We start from the raw sequence: 14810 nt of genomic DNA, 5'->3' as shown, positions 1-14810 counted from the left end.
TGATACAATTGAGCGCGCGCACAAGGATTGCAAAAAACAAAACATTTTGTCAATAGAGCAGTCATTTTATTTACTCAACACGTATCCGCACTATCTTTGCTATTTTTCTCTATAGTTAGCGCGAGCATTGAGGGCTTTAATCTTTTATTACAATGGCATCTTAAAAAAATTTAACGGTGCAAAGAACCCTGCAATTCTCAGCTTTTTCGTCGTTACCGAAAGAACCCAGTTAAATGCAGCGCATGCGTAGTAAGTAAAAAAATTGCGATTGAATGGAAAACTGCTTTCTCAGAAATATGCCTATTTCTTGAGAACCACTTAGAATTTCACAAAATTTGGCACGAAAATACTTCACGAAATAAGTAAATGAAGTATTGAAAAAAAATTATTTTTAACAAAGGAAATTCTAGATAATCGAGGGAACCTTCAACAGGGAATAATCAAAGATCTCTCTGTTAAATTGTTAGCAAAATGGAGTTAACTTGTGAGTATCGTCACAAGCTCGTTGCATGCAAATTGTAAAAGAAAATCTAATGACTAGATTTTCTACAAATAAACAAAACCGATTTTAAAGGCCTGTTTATATTTATTCATTTCGCCATGGCAACGGCACCTACGTCAGTTTGCCTATCGAAAAAACAAAGTTTATGTTGTTGACTTGCTTGCTGCCAGTTTTGGCGACCGAGAGATCAAGGGTTTTAGAGAAAATGATGAATGAAACACAGGTATCAAAAACTGTGTTCAGCCCGGCCTTAAAACGTACTTGCAAAATACACAACCCACACTTTATAACATTGTGTTAGAGAAACTTGGATCAACTTTATTCACGACAGGTACCTATTTATTGTTATATTTTTTGGGTAAAAAAATTGGCTTGAATTTGAGATACAATGTAATAACATTCGCTCAACATAATTTTATTGTACATTTCTCCATAGTTATAGGATAAATAAAAATACAATTCTATAAATATACCATTATCATTATGTAAGAGTCATATAAAAAACGAAATGGTTTCAAATATTATACAGGCTGTTGTGACAAATATGAATCATGACAGTCGAAGTCAAAAATATAAATTTCTACCAAGTCATTTTGTTCCATTCTGAAATATTAACAGTTTTTGTCTTCTAATACTATTTTAGATACGCATATTTTCTTGAAAGAAAAACGTAACCGTAAAGCATATGTTCTGGTGTTGGATCGTTCCTCGTGTTCTCAAAACAAGTGCAATTTTTATGAGAATTGTTTGGAGAGCTGCGATAAACACATTTTTGGACTTTGGAGTTGAAAATCATGGTTTCTTTACGCTTCCAAGAACTTTCTTTCTTCATTTAAATAATCTGTATTGTGCCTTTAAAGATACACCTTTAAATATGACATAATTTGTGACAGTTTTTTATTTAAACTTAATTTTTGGTCCTTGAAGTTTAAAATAATTCTTACGTTTCAATAAACGTCATTCTTCTAATTAAATACTCTGTGTTTTGCATTGCGAATGCACTTTATAAATATCCTATAATTTCTGGGGCTTTTTCATGGACTTACACGCCGAGCAATTTTCGCAAGTCCCTTATAGCCAATTTTTATTTTTTCTTAGTGAATTTTAAAATTGAGGATTGACAGGGAAGCTTGGCTTTTGACAAGATAAATAACAGATCCAAGATGTGCAAGACATGGCACAAACAAATGCATCTTGCAAATGTCACATACGATTAAAAGACTGACCAGACTGACTGTCAGGCCCGAATATTGTCTGTTCCTGCAAGTGTCTACTGCCACATATCTCCTTGCAGACCAGTGGTATCCACAGTTATCTTGACAAACATTGTATCGTTCCTAATATAGCCACCTTGTCTCAGTTCAATATGAGAAATGAACGTGGGGCATCCAGATGCTATGTTCATGTCTGATGTAGGTCTCTTAAAGCTTGAGCTGTTAGGCTCCGGGCGAAAGGCATCATACGTGTCCCGAATCCTATCCTGATCTATCAATCGAAAGTGGACCTTTTGGAGAAACGGCCAAGGTAATAAAGCATCGTATTCACCTTTCATGACAACGAAGAACATGGAAATATGCGTTCCTTTGCCAATGCCGTCTCCATTTGGGTAGAGACGAGCACAAACTTTATATCCAAATCGTCCTACATAAAAAGCAGGGCTGTAAATAGATAAAGTCTTTCCGGCGACAGCTTCATGGAAGCGTTGCCTGTAGCGGTCGATCTTCCAAAAGTAGGTGCCATTGTACGACGTAGCCTCCAGCATTTGAATCTGCATATCATGATCGGACAGTTGGATGTCGTGCAGTGCTAATTGGTGCTCATTCCTTTCCAGTCGGCGATCGTACTCACGAGCGAGAGACACGGCGGAGTTTGGACGGCAATCACTGGCACCTTTCGGAGAGGCAGGGGATAATTTCAAACGGGCTACTTCACCATGTAGACTGCTCACCTTCTTGTCGTGTTCTCGCAGTGCGTTCATTATTTCTTCCATCTGAGATGAGACAACATCCCCTTTAGTTCTAGATTCCTCAAAAACCTTTAAATCACCGAGCAGTTTTTCAGTGGTCCTCTTTTGTTCGATCATGGAGTTTTCTACCATAGACAACTTTGTCTGGTGCGTTCGTATATTTTGTCTTGCTGCTGCCAGCTCCTCTGCTTGATTTTGTAGTTGATGCTCCAAAGCAGTTTTCTCTTCTTCAAGACGACATATCTTCTCTTCCATCTGTTTTGATTTCTCGTTACATTCATGGCTCGAGTAGTTCATCATTTCCAAATGAGACTCGATATTCTCCACAATGTGTTGATCAATTGTTTCTTTGGTGCCCTGTAAAAAATAAAATGAACAAATACATGTTCATGTTCTTCCATAAACTCATGTCTAGCATTAAAAAACGCACCAAACATCTGAAAAAAACCGACTTCAATTGTGACAATACAAATAACATAAGTTTCTATTGATATTGGCTTCGGATCCTTTATTTTCTACTCATAGATCTTTTCTCGCTCAGACAGTAGTAGTTAAATGACCTATTGCGAAGAAAGATAAAACAAAATAGACCAAAAGTAGTCATGTAACTAACCTTAAATTCACAGCCATGAACACTGAAAGGACACAAGTGTTCAGCTCTAAGACAAAATGTGGTCACGTGTTCTTCCATCGTGTCTCTTGGTATACCTTCTTCACCACAGTTTAAGATGCACTGGATAGGAAACTTAGGGCAGACATCCAAATGGTCCTTCATAAGACAAAATACAAGTCGAAGTCAAGTTGAACTTTTATGCGATTGAGACGATACAATTACTATGTTAATAATGCTCTGGTTTAACAAAACGCTTAACTGATCATTACAAAACTAAATTGATGCATATTTTCGACAAAGGTGAACTCAATACATAGGTGTATGCACTGACATGAACCTCAATTGGCATTTCTCTACCTTCATATTGTAAGACACACGTCGAGCCTGTCAGTGGTAATCCATAGTTTTCTTGCAGATATATATTTTGCTTATTTTGTCTTTGTTTTAACGATCTAGCTGATCATCTTACCTTCATATTATTATGCCGTACTTTACCACCACAGTACGTGCACGCCACAGCTCTGTTGATGCAATCATGCTCCCTGTGCGCCTTGAGATGTCTTCTCTCCACAGTTTCACCACACGCTTGACATTCAATAGCACCGTGCTGGCAGCTATCTTCGTGTGCCTGTCAAAAAATTTAGGGGATATATATTTCAAAAGCATTTAATTAATTTGCACTCTGCTTTTCTGGTTTTCCTTTCCTCTTTTCGATGGTTCACAACGGGACTTGCAGGTAGACATTTGCATTTTGGAAAACATTTTAAATTTCGAAGTCACGCCGCTCATATCATTTGAATTATAAGAGCTGGTCTGGCGAGGTCCTGGCTAAAGTTCTAAAAAGAAATATCTTTCTTTTAGAATTACACGGGAAACAGGCTCTCGCAATACCAGACTGCGGCAACTGCTTAAGCTGTCACGAAACTCACGGCCTAGTCGAGACAGTTGGTTGAAAGTTTCGCAACATGTTTCCGTGCGTGACATTCTTGTTTAGTACTTGTTCAGTTGAACTGTCAGAAGCTTCTCGGAGTTTTTGCACCTTTCAACGACGAGATATATCATACATACGTTCTAGCCAAGAGAATTAGAGGTTATTCCTATAAAGTCTGCAGATTTCAACAACAGGCTTTTCATAAGGACAAGTGTTGGAGGCGGCAAGCAAATTCACAACTCGACTATTTTGGTAACTCGATGAATACGTATGCAAAGTTGCACACTATTTACCCGCAGGTGTCGGAGCTCTCCTTTCCATTCGCATCCCTTTTTATTAAATCGGCAGAGGCACTGGAGGTTTAGAACTTCTCTCTCACAGCATTTATCCCTAAAAGACTGCAGTCTTGAAATTGATTCACCATCTATCGGGCATCCTGGGTTTTCTTGTCTGAAAGGAAGAAAATTCAAAGTTTTACGCAACTATAAAATCATTTACTTTGTGCTTATTTCCGGTACACGTGCGTCGTAAATCGTTGAATTCAGACGGCATTTCTCATCTGAGACGGAAAAAGTGTCGGACGTAACACGGAATAATCATTTCATTCACCCGTATTATGAACCGTCTTATGGCAAAAATTTTTTGAGAACCCCATCAGCGGCCGAATACAAATGTCATCAAGTTAGAGTTCAATTTTCTCAAGCGATCTCATTTTTGACGGATAGCAGTAGTCAAAATGGAGAAATGTTAGACCTACCCTAAGAGACGTTCCAAACAATCCTTGCAAAATCGATGTCCACATGATGTCTGCCAGGGCTCATCAAAAACCTTGATACAGATCGGGCATTTTAGCCTATCGTCTACTTTGTTTACGAATTTTGTGTCCACCAATTCCTCAATTTTGGTAACCATAGTTCACTCGGAGTTTTCCTGTCATTAGAGCGATTCTATGTGAACATACACGTACAAACTTAAGTGTATATAATAAATCGACATTGTACCCACGCATAACGTCATTCACTTGTATGTAACAGTGACGGTTTTCTCGAGCTGCATACCTGCACGTAATGATTAGGCAGTAGAATTTAAAAAAGCGTCTGTTATTAATTAAATATTTTAACTAAACGCTCGAGGAGCGTTCACTCTGGCTTCTTTTATAGCCATGGCATTCACACCAAACACGAGTACAATTATAACATAGCTTGTAAATTCGTGCAATCAAAAAACGCGAGCGTGCTTCAATGAACGAGTTGCCAGGAACCAGATCCCTCTATTATGCGCAAAGGGTTCTGGGATCGCCCCGGGCCAAACATTGCGAGTTGCTACAAAGAAATATATGGCAAAAACTTGTTTTAACGTACAAAAAAACGATTCTGGAGAGAATTCAGCGTATTTTTACAGCCGTTTTATCAGGAAAGGATGAGGGCAATGTTGATTCGGAACAAGCGTAAGTTTTTGATCGAATTATTATGAAATATGCGATAACATGTACCAATAAAGTTCTCTCCATGCGTACGGTTTATAATCTTTATAATAATGTGAAATCGACATCACGTAATGGTTTCGAAATTTCCCAAAGTAAGGTATAAATAAGAGGAAATTACTCAATAAAGAAATTTCAGTTTTAAATAAGTGTGAACAGCCTATTTTTAACATTAGCTAACGTCTTTTCTATACGAGTTGTGGCTTCTGAAAATTTACCTCCTCAAAAGGAGAGGACTGTCGTTGTCAGTGGAGATAGAAATTGTTTTTACCGTGCTATCGCTCTCTGGAGGGACGAAATAAGTGATGAGAAACATGAAGAAATCTGCATGTTAAGTTCTAGTTTTATAGAGAGAAATCCAAAAGAGTTTGAGCCGCTACTCTTCGCTTCCAATTCCGTGGAGGATCATGTCAAGAAAGCAAGATCACAGGATCTTGGACTGAAACTGTAGACACTTCAGCTGTACGTCGCTCGTCAAACGACCCATTTGCACGTTCTCATCGTCGCAGAAAATATGGTACAATTTTGAACCGATTTTGAACCGATTTTGAACACTGATTCGTTTTCGTCGATCAAATCAAAGAAGTGCAGGTGTCCAATCACTTTAATGTATCACGATTATTTTGCTTAAAAAAACCATTTTAATCTCCTTCTGCAACTGTGGGACAATACAAGAACAAAAACTGGCATGAGGTGAGACACCTTTTGGTTAGAGGTAAAAAAATTAAATATATTTATGCCAGACAAAACAACTTTTATTAGAAAATTAAAAATTTCATCGATCAAGAAGAATTTTAAGAAAACTAAGTGCAAAATTCTACTACTCAAAAGTCAGTGAAAAACAGCACTTGTTCATTTGATCTTGAGGAGCTTGTTCTCTTCATTAGTAGCAGTTATTCCTGGATAGGAACAAGTTTACATGGTATTAGATGTCATTGTTGTGGACCCTTCAGTAGCCAATTGTTATTTTTTCGTAGTGAATTTTAAAATTCGAGATTGACGGGAAAGCTTGGCTTTTGACAAGATAAATAACAGATCGAAGATGTGCAAGATGTGACACACACAAATGCATCATGCAAATGTCACATACGATTAAGAGAATTTGACCGACTGCACCACGAGAACTCCCAGGCCAGGATATTGTCTGTTCCTGCAAGCATTTACTGCCACATATCTCCTTGCAGACCAGTGGTATCCACAGTTATCTTGACAAACATTGTATCGTTCCGAGTACAGCCGCCTTGTCTCAGTTCCATACGAGAAATGAATGTAGGGCATCCAGATGCTATGTTCATGTCTAATGTGGGTCTTTTAAAGCTTGAGCTGTTAGGCTCCGGGCAAAAGGCGTCATACGTGTCCCTGATCCTAATAAAGCAACGTATTCACATCTCACGACAACATAGAACATGAACATATGTGTTCATTTGCCAATGCCGTCTCCATTTGGATAGAGACGAGCACAAACTTTATATCCAAATCGTCCTACATGAAAAGGAGGGCTATAAATAGATAGTCTTTCCAGTGACAGCCTCTTGGAAGCGTTGGCCGTGGCGGTCGATCTTCCAAAAGTAGGTGCCATTAAACGATGTAGCTTCCACCATTTGAATCTGCATGTCATGATCGGACAGTTGGATGTGGTGCAGTGCTAGGTGGTGCTCATTCCTTTCCAGTCGGCGCTCGGACTCATGAGTGAGAAACGCGGCGGAGTTTGAACGGTAATCACTGGCACCTTTCGAAGAGGCACAGGATAAATTCAAACGGGCCACTTCACCATGAAGACTGCTCACCTCCTTCTCGTGTTCTCGCAGGGCGTTGATTATTTCTTCTATCTGAGATGAAACGACATTCCCTTTAAATGCCCCAAAACCTTTAAATGCCCATGCAGTTCCTCGGTGGTCCTCTTTTGTTCGATCATGGAGTTTTCGACCATGGACAACTTTGTCTGTTGAGCTGCTAGCTCCGCTGCTTGATTTTGTAGTTGATGCTCCAAAGCAGTTTTCTCTTGTACAAGACGACATATCTTCTCTTCCACCTGTTTTGATTTCTCGTTACATTCATGGCTCGAGTAGTTCATCATTTCCAGATGAGACTCGATATTCTCGTTAATGTGTTCATTGATTATTTGTTTAGTGCCCTGTCAAAAAAAATAACAAATACATGTCACTGTTCTTCTTAAATATTACGCCTTTCATATAACAGTGCATCAAAACATGTGTGCAAAACTAATTTGGATTGTGACTATAAAGATTAGATAAGTTGCTCTTTATATTGGCGTCCGTTACGCGATTTTCTGCTGATAGATCCTTTCTCGCCATTAAGACGAAAGGTAGAACAAAACAAACAAAAAAATAATTAGCTAACCTTAGATTCACAGCCATGAACACTGAAGGGACACAAATATTGAGCTTTAGGACAACATGTGGTCACGTGTTCGTCCATCTTGTCTCTTGGTATACCTTCTTCACCACAGTTTAAGATGCATTGGATAGGAAACTTAAGGCAGACATCCAAATGGTCCTTTAAAAGACATGTGAAAAAATGAAGGTGGAGCTAGCTAAGCTTCTATGCAGTTGAGACGATACGATTACATTAATAAACCCTGGACTTGAACCTCAACCTGTATTTCTCTACAGTTCATATTTTGAGACACAGAATTGTCGAGCAAGCGGTTAGTGTTAATCTATCGTTTTCCTGAAGATATAGATTTGTAGTGATATTTTGTTTTTGTTTCATGGATAAAGTTGATCATCTTACCTTCATGTTGGTGTGTCGAACTTCACCACCGCAGTAAATGCACGTCACAGCCCTGTTGATGCAATCATGCTCCCTGTGCGCCTTGAGATGTCTTCTCTCCACAGTTTCACCACACGCTTGACACTCAACAGCACCGTACTGACAGCTATCTTCGTGTGCCTGTTAAAATAAGTTGCATGAAGCTTTAAATAAAAGTGAATGGATGCATACTTTGCATTGCTATTTTGTTATACTCTTTCCTTTTCCACGCTACTTCACACTGTCACTAGCAGGTGGATGTTTAAGGAGGTCACGCTACTCATATTATTCGGATTGTAAGAGCTTGTCTCGCATGGTCTTAAGGTTTAAAATATAAATTTCCTAGTTTGATCGTTAGACAGGCAACAAAATCTCACAACATCCGAATGCAGCACTTGCTTAGTCTATCATGTTTACTAGAAGCTTCTAGCGAAGGCGGAGTCAAAATTTCGCAACGGGTGTTTGCATGCGTGACCAGCCTAAGTTATCGTATTTGCTTTAACTGCTAGAAGCTTTTGCACCTTTGAGCGGTGAGATATACTTCAGCTACCTTCTAGCCATGAAAATGAGAGTTATTTTCCTAAATTTCAGTATATTTCAACCGCAGGGTGTTCGTTATAAGTGTCAAGACTGGCAGGCGAATTCACAATGCACCTCTATTTGTGTAAATACAACTCGACGAAAGTGTATGCAAATTTGTAATTAGATACCTGTAGCCGTGTCTGAGCTCTCCTTTCCATTCGCATCCTTTGTCATTAAATCGGCAGAAACACTGGAGATTTAGAACTTCTCTCTCACAGCATTTATCCCTGAAATACTGCAGATTGATTCACCTTCTATCGAGTATTTTCAGTCTTCTTGTCTGAGAGGAAAAAAATTCAAAGTTAGGTGACAATAGATTTATTTACTCTGCGGTTAATTCCGGTACTTGTACATTCGAAGTCGACAAAATCAGACGACATTTCCCATCCGAAGGGGAAAAAGTAACGGACTAACTCTGAAATCGCTCCCCGGAAATCGTCCGTATGGGGACACTTGTGGCAGAAATTTTTCAAAAATCCCATCAGCAGCCGAAAAGAAATGTAAACAAGGTAGAGTTCAATTTTGTTAAGCGGATACGAAATAAGTAGTAAAAATGGAGAAATTTTTATACCAACCCTAATAGACGTTCCGGACAATCCTTGCAAAGTCGATGTCCACATGATGTCTGCCAGGGCTCATCAAAAATCTTTTTACAAATCGGGCATTTGAGCCTCTCGTCTACTTTGTCAACGAATTTTGTATCCATCATTTCTTCACTTTGGACAACCATGGTAATTCACTCTGTGAAGCGAGTCTCAGTAAAACATCCAAAAACGTTTTCCTCTAATTAGATAGATTCTATATGAACATGAACACACAAACCTCAACATATCATTAATGTATTGATACCCATTTTGATAAGGACAACGTCACAGTTATTTCTCGAGCCTTATGCATGTAATGATGACGCAGCAGAACTAGCTAATTAATAAAACGACTCTGTTATTCATTTAAGGAAAGCATCCTTTAACAATGAACAAAAGAAAAAAAAGAAGAAGATGGCCTCTTTTTGTTGATATGCTTCCGTTCGAGGAAAATGCAGTCTTTTTCTAAGTTGGAATTAACCATTACATCGTAAGATTGTACGTGACATTATGCAAAGTTGCGTAACTCGACTTTCTTTGTAAAAGACCTCACTGTGCCAGACATCAACATCAAGTTATGCTTTTATCCCTACAAAATGATGTAAACTTTTTACTCTCCTGTCTCGTTTTCCTACTTTGGTATATATATCAGCTGAAAAGTTGCATGTTCGTACGTTTCCCACTTGAAATAAGCTTCAATGTGCCTGTTACAGTTTCGTGCCACGATTCAAGTGCATATGAGAAATGAGTGACAAACGAAGGGATAGTATTTCCGTAACACAAGCTTGACTTCATTTTCCGCGGTCGTCAGATTCAAGGAGCCTTTATAAAATAGATTCCAGTCAAGTGTTTACACTGTTACAATCCTGTCTGTAACAACATTGTCTTTTATGGGGAAGCTTTAAGAATAAATTAAACCTTTGTAACGAAGTTTCTAGAAGTCGAGAGAATAATTTAGAACATTTAATTACCACATCACTATGTTTATAAGCTGTGCTAGAAACGTCTCCTTATTCTGGAACATTCTGTCGTGTGACTCCACGGAATACTTGACAAAACTAAGATATCACTTAGCTTGAATCTCAGAATACTCAAACAAATATACTATGGTTTAATCTATCCATATCTAAGTTATGGTATAATAGTATGGGGCTGTGCTTATAAAACTAAATTGAATTAACTCCAAGTTAATCAGAACAAATGCCTCCGAAGAATCTTCTTTGCACATTCTAGGGAATGTCCTGATCCATACTATAAACTCTTAGAAATTCTTAAACTAGAAAACATATCTAGACTCAAAATGTGGTGCCTTATACATAAAATTGTGAATAAAGCTGATAGCATTCCAGATATCATCTCTGATGTCCTAACCCCAGCATCTAGCATACATAGATGTAATACAAGATTCACAAATGAATTCAATTTTTTTAGAATGCAAATATCAAGTAATTCTGGCAAAATATCTTTCAAGTATGGTGGATCCAAGATATGGGAATCTGTGCCGCTTGAAATTAAGCGTCTCTCTTTTCCTTTAAAAAAGAAAGGAAGCGTCATCTTTTGGTTGGTCAAAGTTGAATTCACTCCTGGTTTGATGCTAGATAAAATAACTTAGTTCTCTTGCTCCTAAACTGTAGGAAATAACAAATCTTACCTCACTTTATCTACCCTATATAATTCGCATTAATCGCCTCATTCTTTCTTTTTATTTCTCATTTTTTTATCTTTTTCCTTCTTTTAACTTAATTTAATTTTTATTTATTTATTTACTTATTTCTCTTTTCTCTTTGTTTACAATATTAATAGTGAAAGGAGATGGACTTTATGTGGATCGATAAAAGTCAGAAAACAGACCTCCAATGGTAGGGGTATGGAATGGTCTTTGCGAATATTTGCAAGCATGCATAGGATATGTTGTTTTGCGCCAAGTAATAGCTAATAATCTGGCTGGCACCTCCAAAACAGAATAATGGGTGCAAAGCTATGGCGGTTCAACCACTCCTAGAATCTTACAGCCAACTGAGCCCTGCTTGATGCCAAGTTACGTCACGTAGCTTCACTGAGTCATGATCAGTCAGGGTGGACGCTCAGGAACTTCAAGAGCTCCCAAGGAGACCTATTAGATCCAAAGCCCGCGATCCAAAGTTTTCTATCTCTTTCTAACCCAACGCTAACATGGAAAGTATATTTATTTTGGTTATATAGTTCTTAGGAAATGTAAATATCGTGACATTCGGTCTAATAAGCATTTCGGGCTTCGGTTTCGATGATCGGCAAACTGGTTTCCCAGTGACTGACTTGAAAAGAAATGAAACTTTGTTTATTTGGAGGCTTCTAGAATCTAACCAATTACAGCCGTATAGATCTGACAAGCTCTTGTAGTAGCTCTGAACGTAAAATAGTACTGGTAATTGTAGTATTTCTCTAGATTACTTTCTACCTTCGTGGGTGCCTTTCGAGAAGAATGGTTGAGAGAAGGAGTATGATGGGCACCGTTGGAGACGTGCAGTTTACAGATGAAGACTTCCACGTCGATTTGGACGAAGGATAATATGAAGAATTTCTCGAGCGCATAAGGGGTGTTGAAGAACATGATCCTCGACTCAGACGAACCTCCTCTGGAAGAACTTTAAGGTTTCCAGATTGTTTTTATTGAAAGCACGGCCATAAGCCGCAAGGTACCTCTTCCTCCATATCGAGCTGAATGAATTAAAGGAGCACTACAAACTAACACTGTTTCTACAAAGACGATTGATTATTGCAGTTATACACACAACTTAAGTGCCCGAGCAGGCGAGCAGCCGTGTAATTATTGCGAGCAATTTGAGCAAAGGCCAAATTTTTCGAGCACTTTTTAATTGAGTGGGACCATTACACCCCTAATGGTTATTTCAACGAATAAGATAAGGCACTACATCATTTATCATCCATTCCATTTTCACTGCAATTGCATCATCACATAATAATGATAATAATAATAGTAATAAAAATAATAATGATAATAATGTTAGTAATAAAAGCGTAATTAATAATTACAAAAACAATTAATAAAAATCTAAGTCCATAACAAAGCAGTGGGGTAGACTAGAAGGGAACTGACGAACCATGCGTGCTAGTCAACCCACTATAAAAAATACTAACTGGTGGTATGGGAGCGCTCAGGGTCGAAGATCTTATCTTTATAGAAAGTGGTGCATAATCTCTCAAAAGAAGAAACACTAAAATTGGCAGTCCTCAGTTCATCTGGCAAATTGTTCCATGAATACGGAATCCTGTTAAAAAATGTTCCAATAAAAAGTTCCGTCCTAACTCTATTAATTTTCAGTTTATTACAAGAGTATGATCTTAATATCTGATCTGAACAAAATTTAAAATACTAATCAAATGAAAAGTTAAAATGCCCACACTTCAGTTTGTAAAAGGTTGTGAGGTCCTTAACTTCTCTGTAGTAAACTAGTGGTAGTAGGTTAAGACGTTTTATGCGTCCATTATAGCTAAAATCAGGTAACATAAGCCGAGTCGCGGGTCGTTGCACCCCTTCTATTCTTTTTATCATAGTAACTGATTTTGGCCTCAGATTTTAGAGGCGTACTCAAGGTGAGAACGTACAAGAGTCCGCATAAAGGGATCTCAGAGCTGGTAGTAAAGTTCTGCTACCTCGGACTGAGCGACAATCGAAACTTAGCATTTTGTTAGCCTTGTTCACCTGGGCGTAAATAAACTATACCTTAGCTCACCACTGCACAAACTCAAAGTTTTCACCAAAGTTCCTTGAAATTAAGAATATTCCACAAAAGCTCTTTCTCTTGGCATAGCTTTCCAAACAGCCAGTCACTCCCGGAAACAGCAAATAACTACTACTAGGCGACCGAGTTCTTGTTTAAATATATTAGAGAGATTTAGCACCGCGTTTACGTGAAACGTGAACGGCAACAGTGACCACGTGACCTGGTTTTCCCGCCATTTTTTCACGTTTGCCGGTCGTGCTTTGCCGTCTCCACGTTAAAGTTACCTGTCTCGTGTTATCCGCGTACGGAAGATTTTGTTTCCTTTTGCTCTCACAAAGTACAAGTTAATGGCCATGGTAAAAGTCACCAGAACTATTCCTCGTAAGTCATACAGAGGCGCCTTCAAACCCACCACGACTTGAGCTCACGCGAAGCAAGGTTCGAGCTAATTTAAGTGAGAAGTGAAGGGGCAAGCTGATGTTTGCCGTTTCACGCAAACGCAGTGCTGAATCCCGTTATTTACAAACGGATTCCGGAACATTCCGGAAGCTTACTGTAACCGCTTTCGTTAAAGCTATATGTTACTGCTTCCGAAAGAAGCGGCGTAATATTTTACGTTTAGTTAACGCCTCCGTGGTTAGTTCATTTTAAGACAGAAAATTATAGTTAGCGTTTCAGCTCAGGATGAGACCTTGTGTAATCAAGATCCTTTCTAAATAGAAGACAAGTTAGACCGTAATCCTCGATAAAGTAGTCAAGACCCGCGAACGTTGGTAAGCAACAATTTATTTATGCTAACTCGTAGTTGGGATTCAAAGCGAAACCTATCGCTAGTTTTTTACTTTTCTTGTTTCTTTTAATTGCCACGTGCTCGTTGTCCAAATCGATATTATCCTCAAAGTTATGATCGCATGATACTTAGGTAATTTCTTCACGTAATTGATTTCAGTTGACCGCTTCGATATAAGAACACCTCAAAGAATAGAAAAGGACTAAAGAAAGAAAAGATCCTATATTGGTTTGGTGTTTATCGTATGCGCATGTATCAACTCGGGAATCGAGTGCAAATTCTAACTTGAAAGGGAAACATTTAGACTTACAACATACTATCTGGGTACTATTACATCATAATTGCAAAACAAAACAAAAAGGTTCTAGAAAATTCTATAGAGAGTTCGTACATGCAAGTCAGCAGGACTAAGCATTCTAGAAATTTGTTAATACTTATTTTTTGGTTAATCTCCATAAAACCGTTGATGGTTTCATTTTAGGCTTTACAAGCACTAGAATATCTGGATATCTATCATCATTGTTATCATTTTTTGTAACATTTTGATACTTTTATTCATGGGACAACCACATCAGCACTGCTGAAATACTCATGTTTATAATTGTGTGTAAACTATTACTACTTCTACTACTACTTCTTCTATAACTACTGCTGCTGCTGCTGCTAGTCCTCCTCTTCCTCCTTCTCCTCCTTCTCCTCCTCCTCCTCCCCTTCCTTATTCTCCTCTTCCTCTTCTTCCTTCTCCTCCTCCTTCTCCCCTTCCTTCTCCTCCTCCTTCCCTTCCTTCTCCTCCACCCCCCCTTCCTCCTCCTCCTACTCCTCTCCTTCTCCTCACCTTCCTTCTCCTCCACCTCCCCTTCCT

The 14810-nt window shown here is 38.5% G+C and overlaps 2 protein-coding genes and 1 pseudogene across 4 annotated transcripts; 1 reads left to right on the top strand and 2 right to left on the bottom strand.

The window, feature by feature from the left end:
* Positions 1-896: 896 nt before the first annotated feature.
* Positions 897-4978, bottom strand: LOC111334113 (TNF receptor-associated factor 3). Its single transcript, XM_022939804.2, has 5 exons — positions 4770-4978; positions 4306-4462; positions 3551-3709; positions 3082-3237; positions 897-2825 (listed from the first exon to the last, which is right to left on the bottom strand). Exons 1-5 carry the CDS (start codon positions 4922-4924, stop codon positions 1773-1775), a joined length of 1680 nt encoding a protein of 559 aa, XP_022795539.2. The 5' UTR covers positions 4925-4978; the 3' UTR covers positions 897-1772.
* Positions 4979-5082: 104 nt separating this feature from the next.
* Positions 5083-13840, top strand: LOC148728854 (uncharacterized). 2 transcript variants are annotated; one of them, XM_088725502.1, is made up of 3 exons: positions 5083-5459; positions 11237-11292; positions 11859-13840. In XM_088725502.1, exons 1-3 carry the CDS (start codon positions 5254-5256, stop codon positions 11900-11902), a joined length of 306 nt encoding a protein of 101 aa, XP_088581628.1. In that variant the 5' UTR covers positions 5083-5253; the 3' UTR covers positions 11903-13840. The 2 variants fall into 2 exon arrangements, 1 of the variants encoding a protein (XP_088581628.1); XR_015988758.1 differs by lacking the exon at positions 5083-5459 and adding an exon at positions 9146-9358 and having other exon boundaries at positions 11237-13840.
* On the bottom strand, positions 6229-10480 carry LOC111334115 (TNF receptor-associated factor 3-like; annotated as a pseudogene). The gene is made up of 6 exons (XR_015988804.1): positions 9421-10480; positions 8985-9129; positions 8809-8813; positions 8250-8408; positions 7857-8012; positions 6229-7629 (listed from the first exon to the last, which is right to left on the bottom strand). The product of XR_015988804.1 is annotated as a TNF receptor-associated factor 3-like (transcript).
* Positions 13841-14810: the final 970 nt, after the last annotated feature.

Source organism: Stylophora pistillata, chromosome 6, assembly GCF_964205215.1.
Source record: "Stylophora pistillata chromosome 6, jaStyPist1.2, whole genome shotgun sequence".
Taxonomy (NCBI): Eukaryota; Metazoa; Cnidaria; class Anthozoa; order Scleractinia; family Pocilloporidae; genus Stylophora; species Stylophora pistillata.
This window is presented reverse-complemented; position numbering and strand designations above follow the sequence as displayed.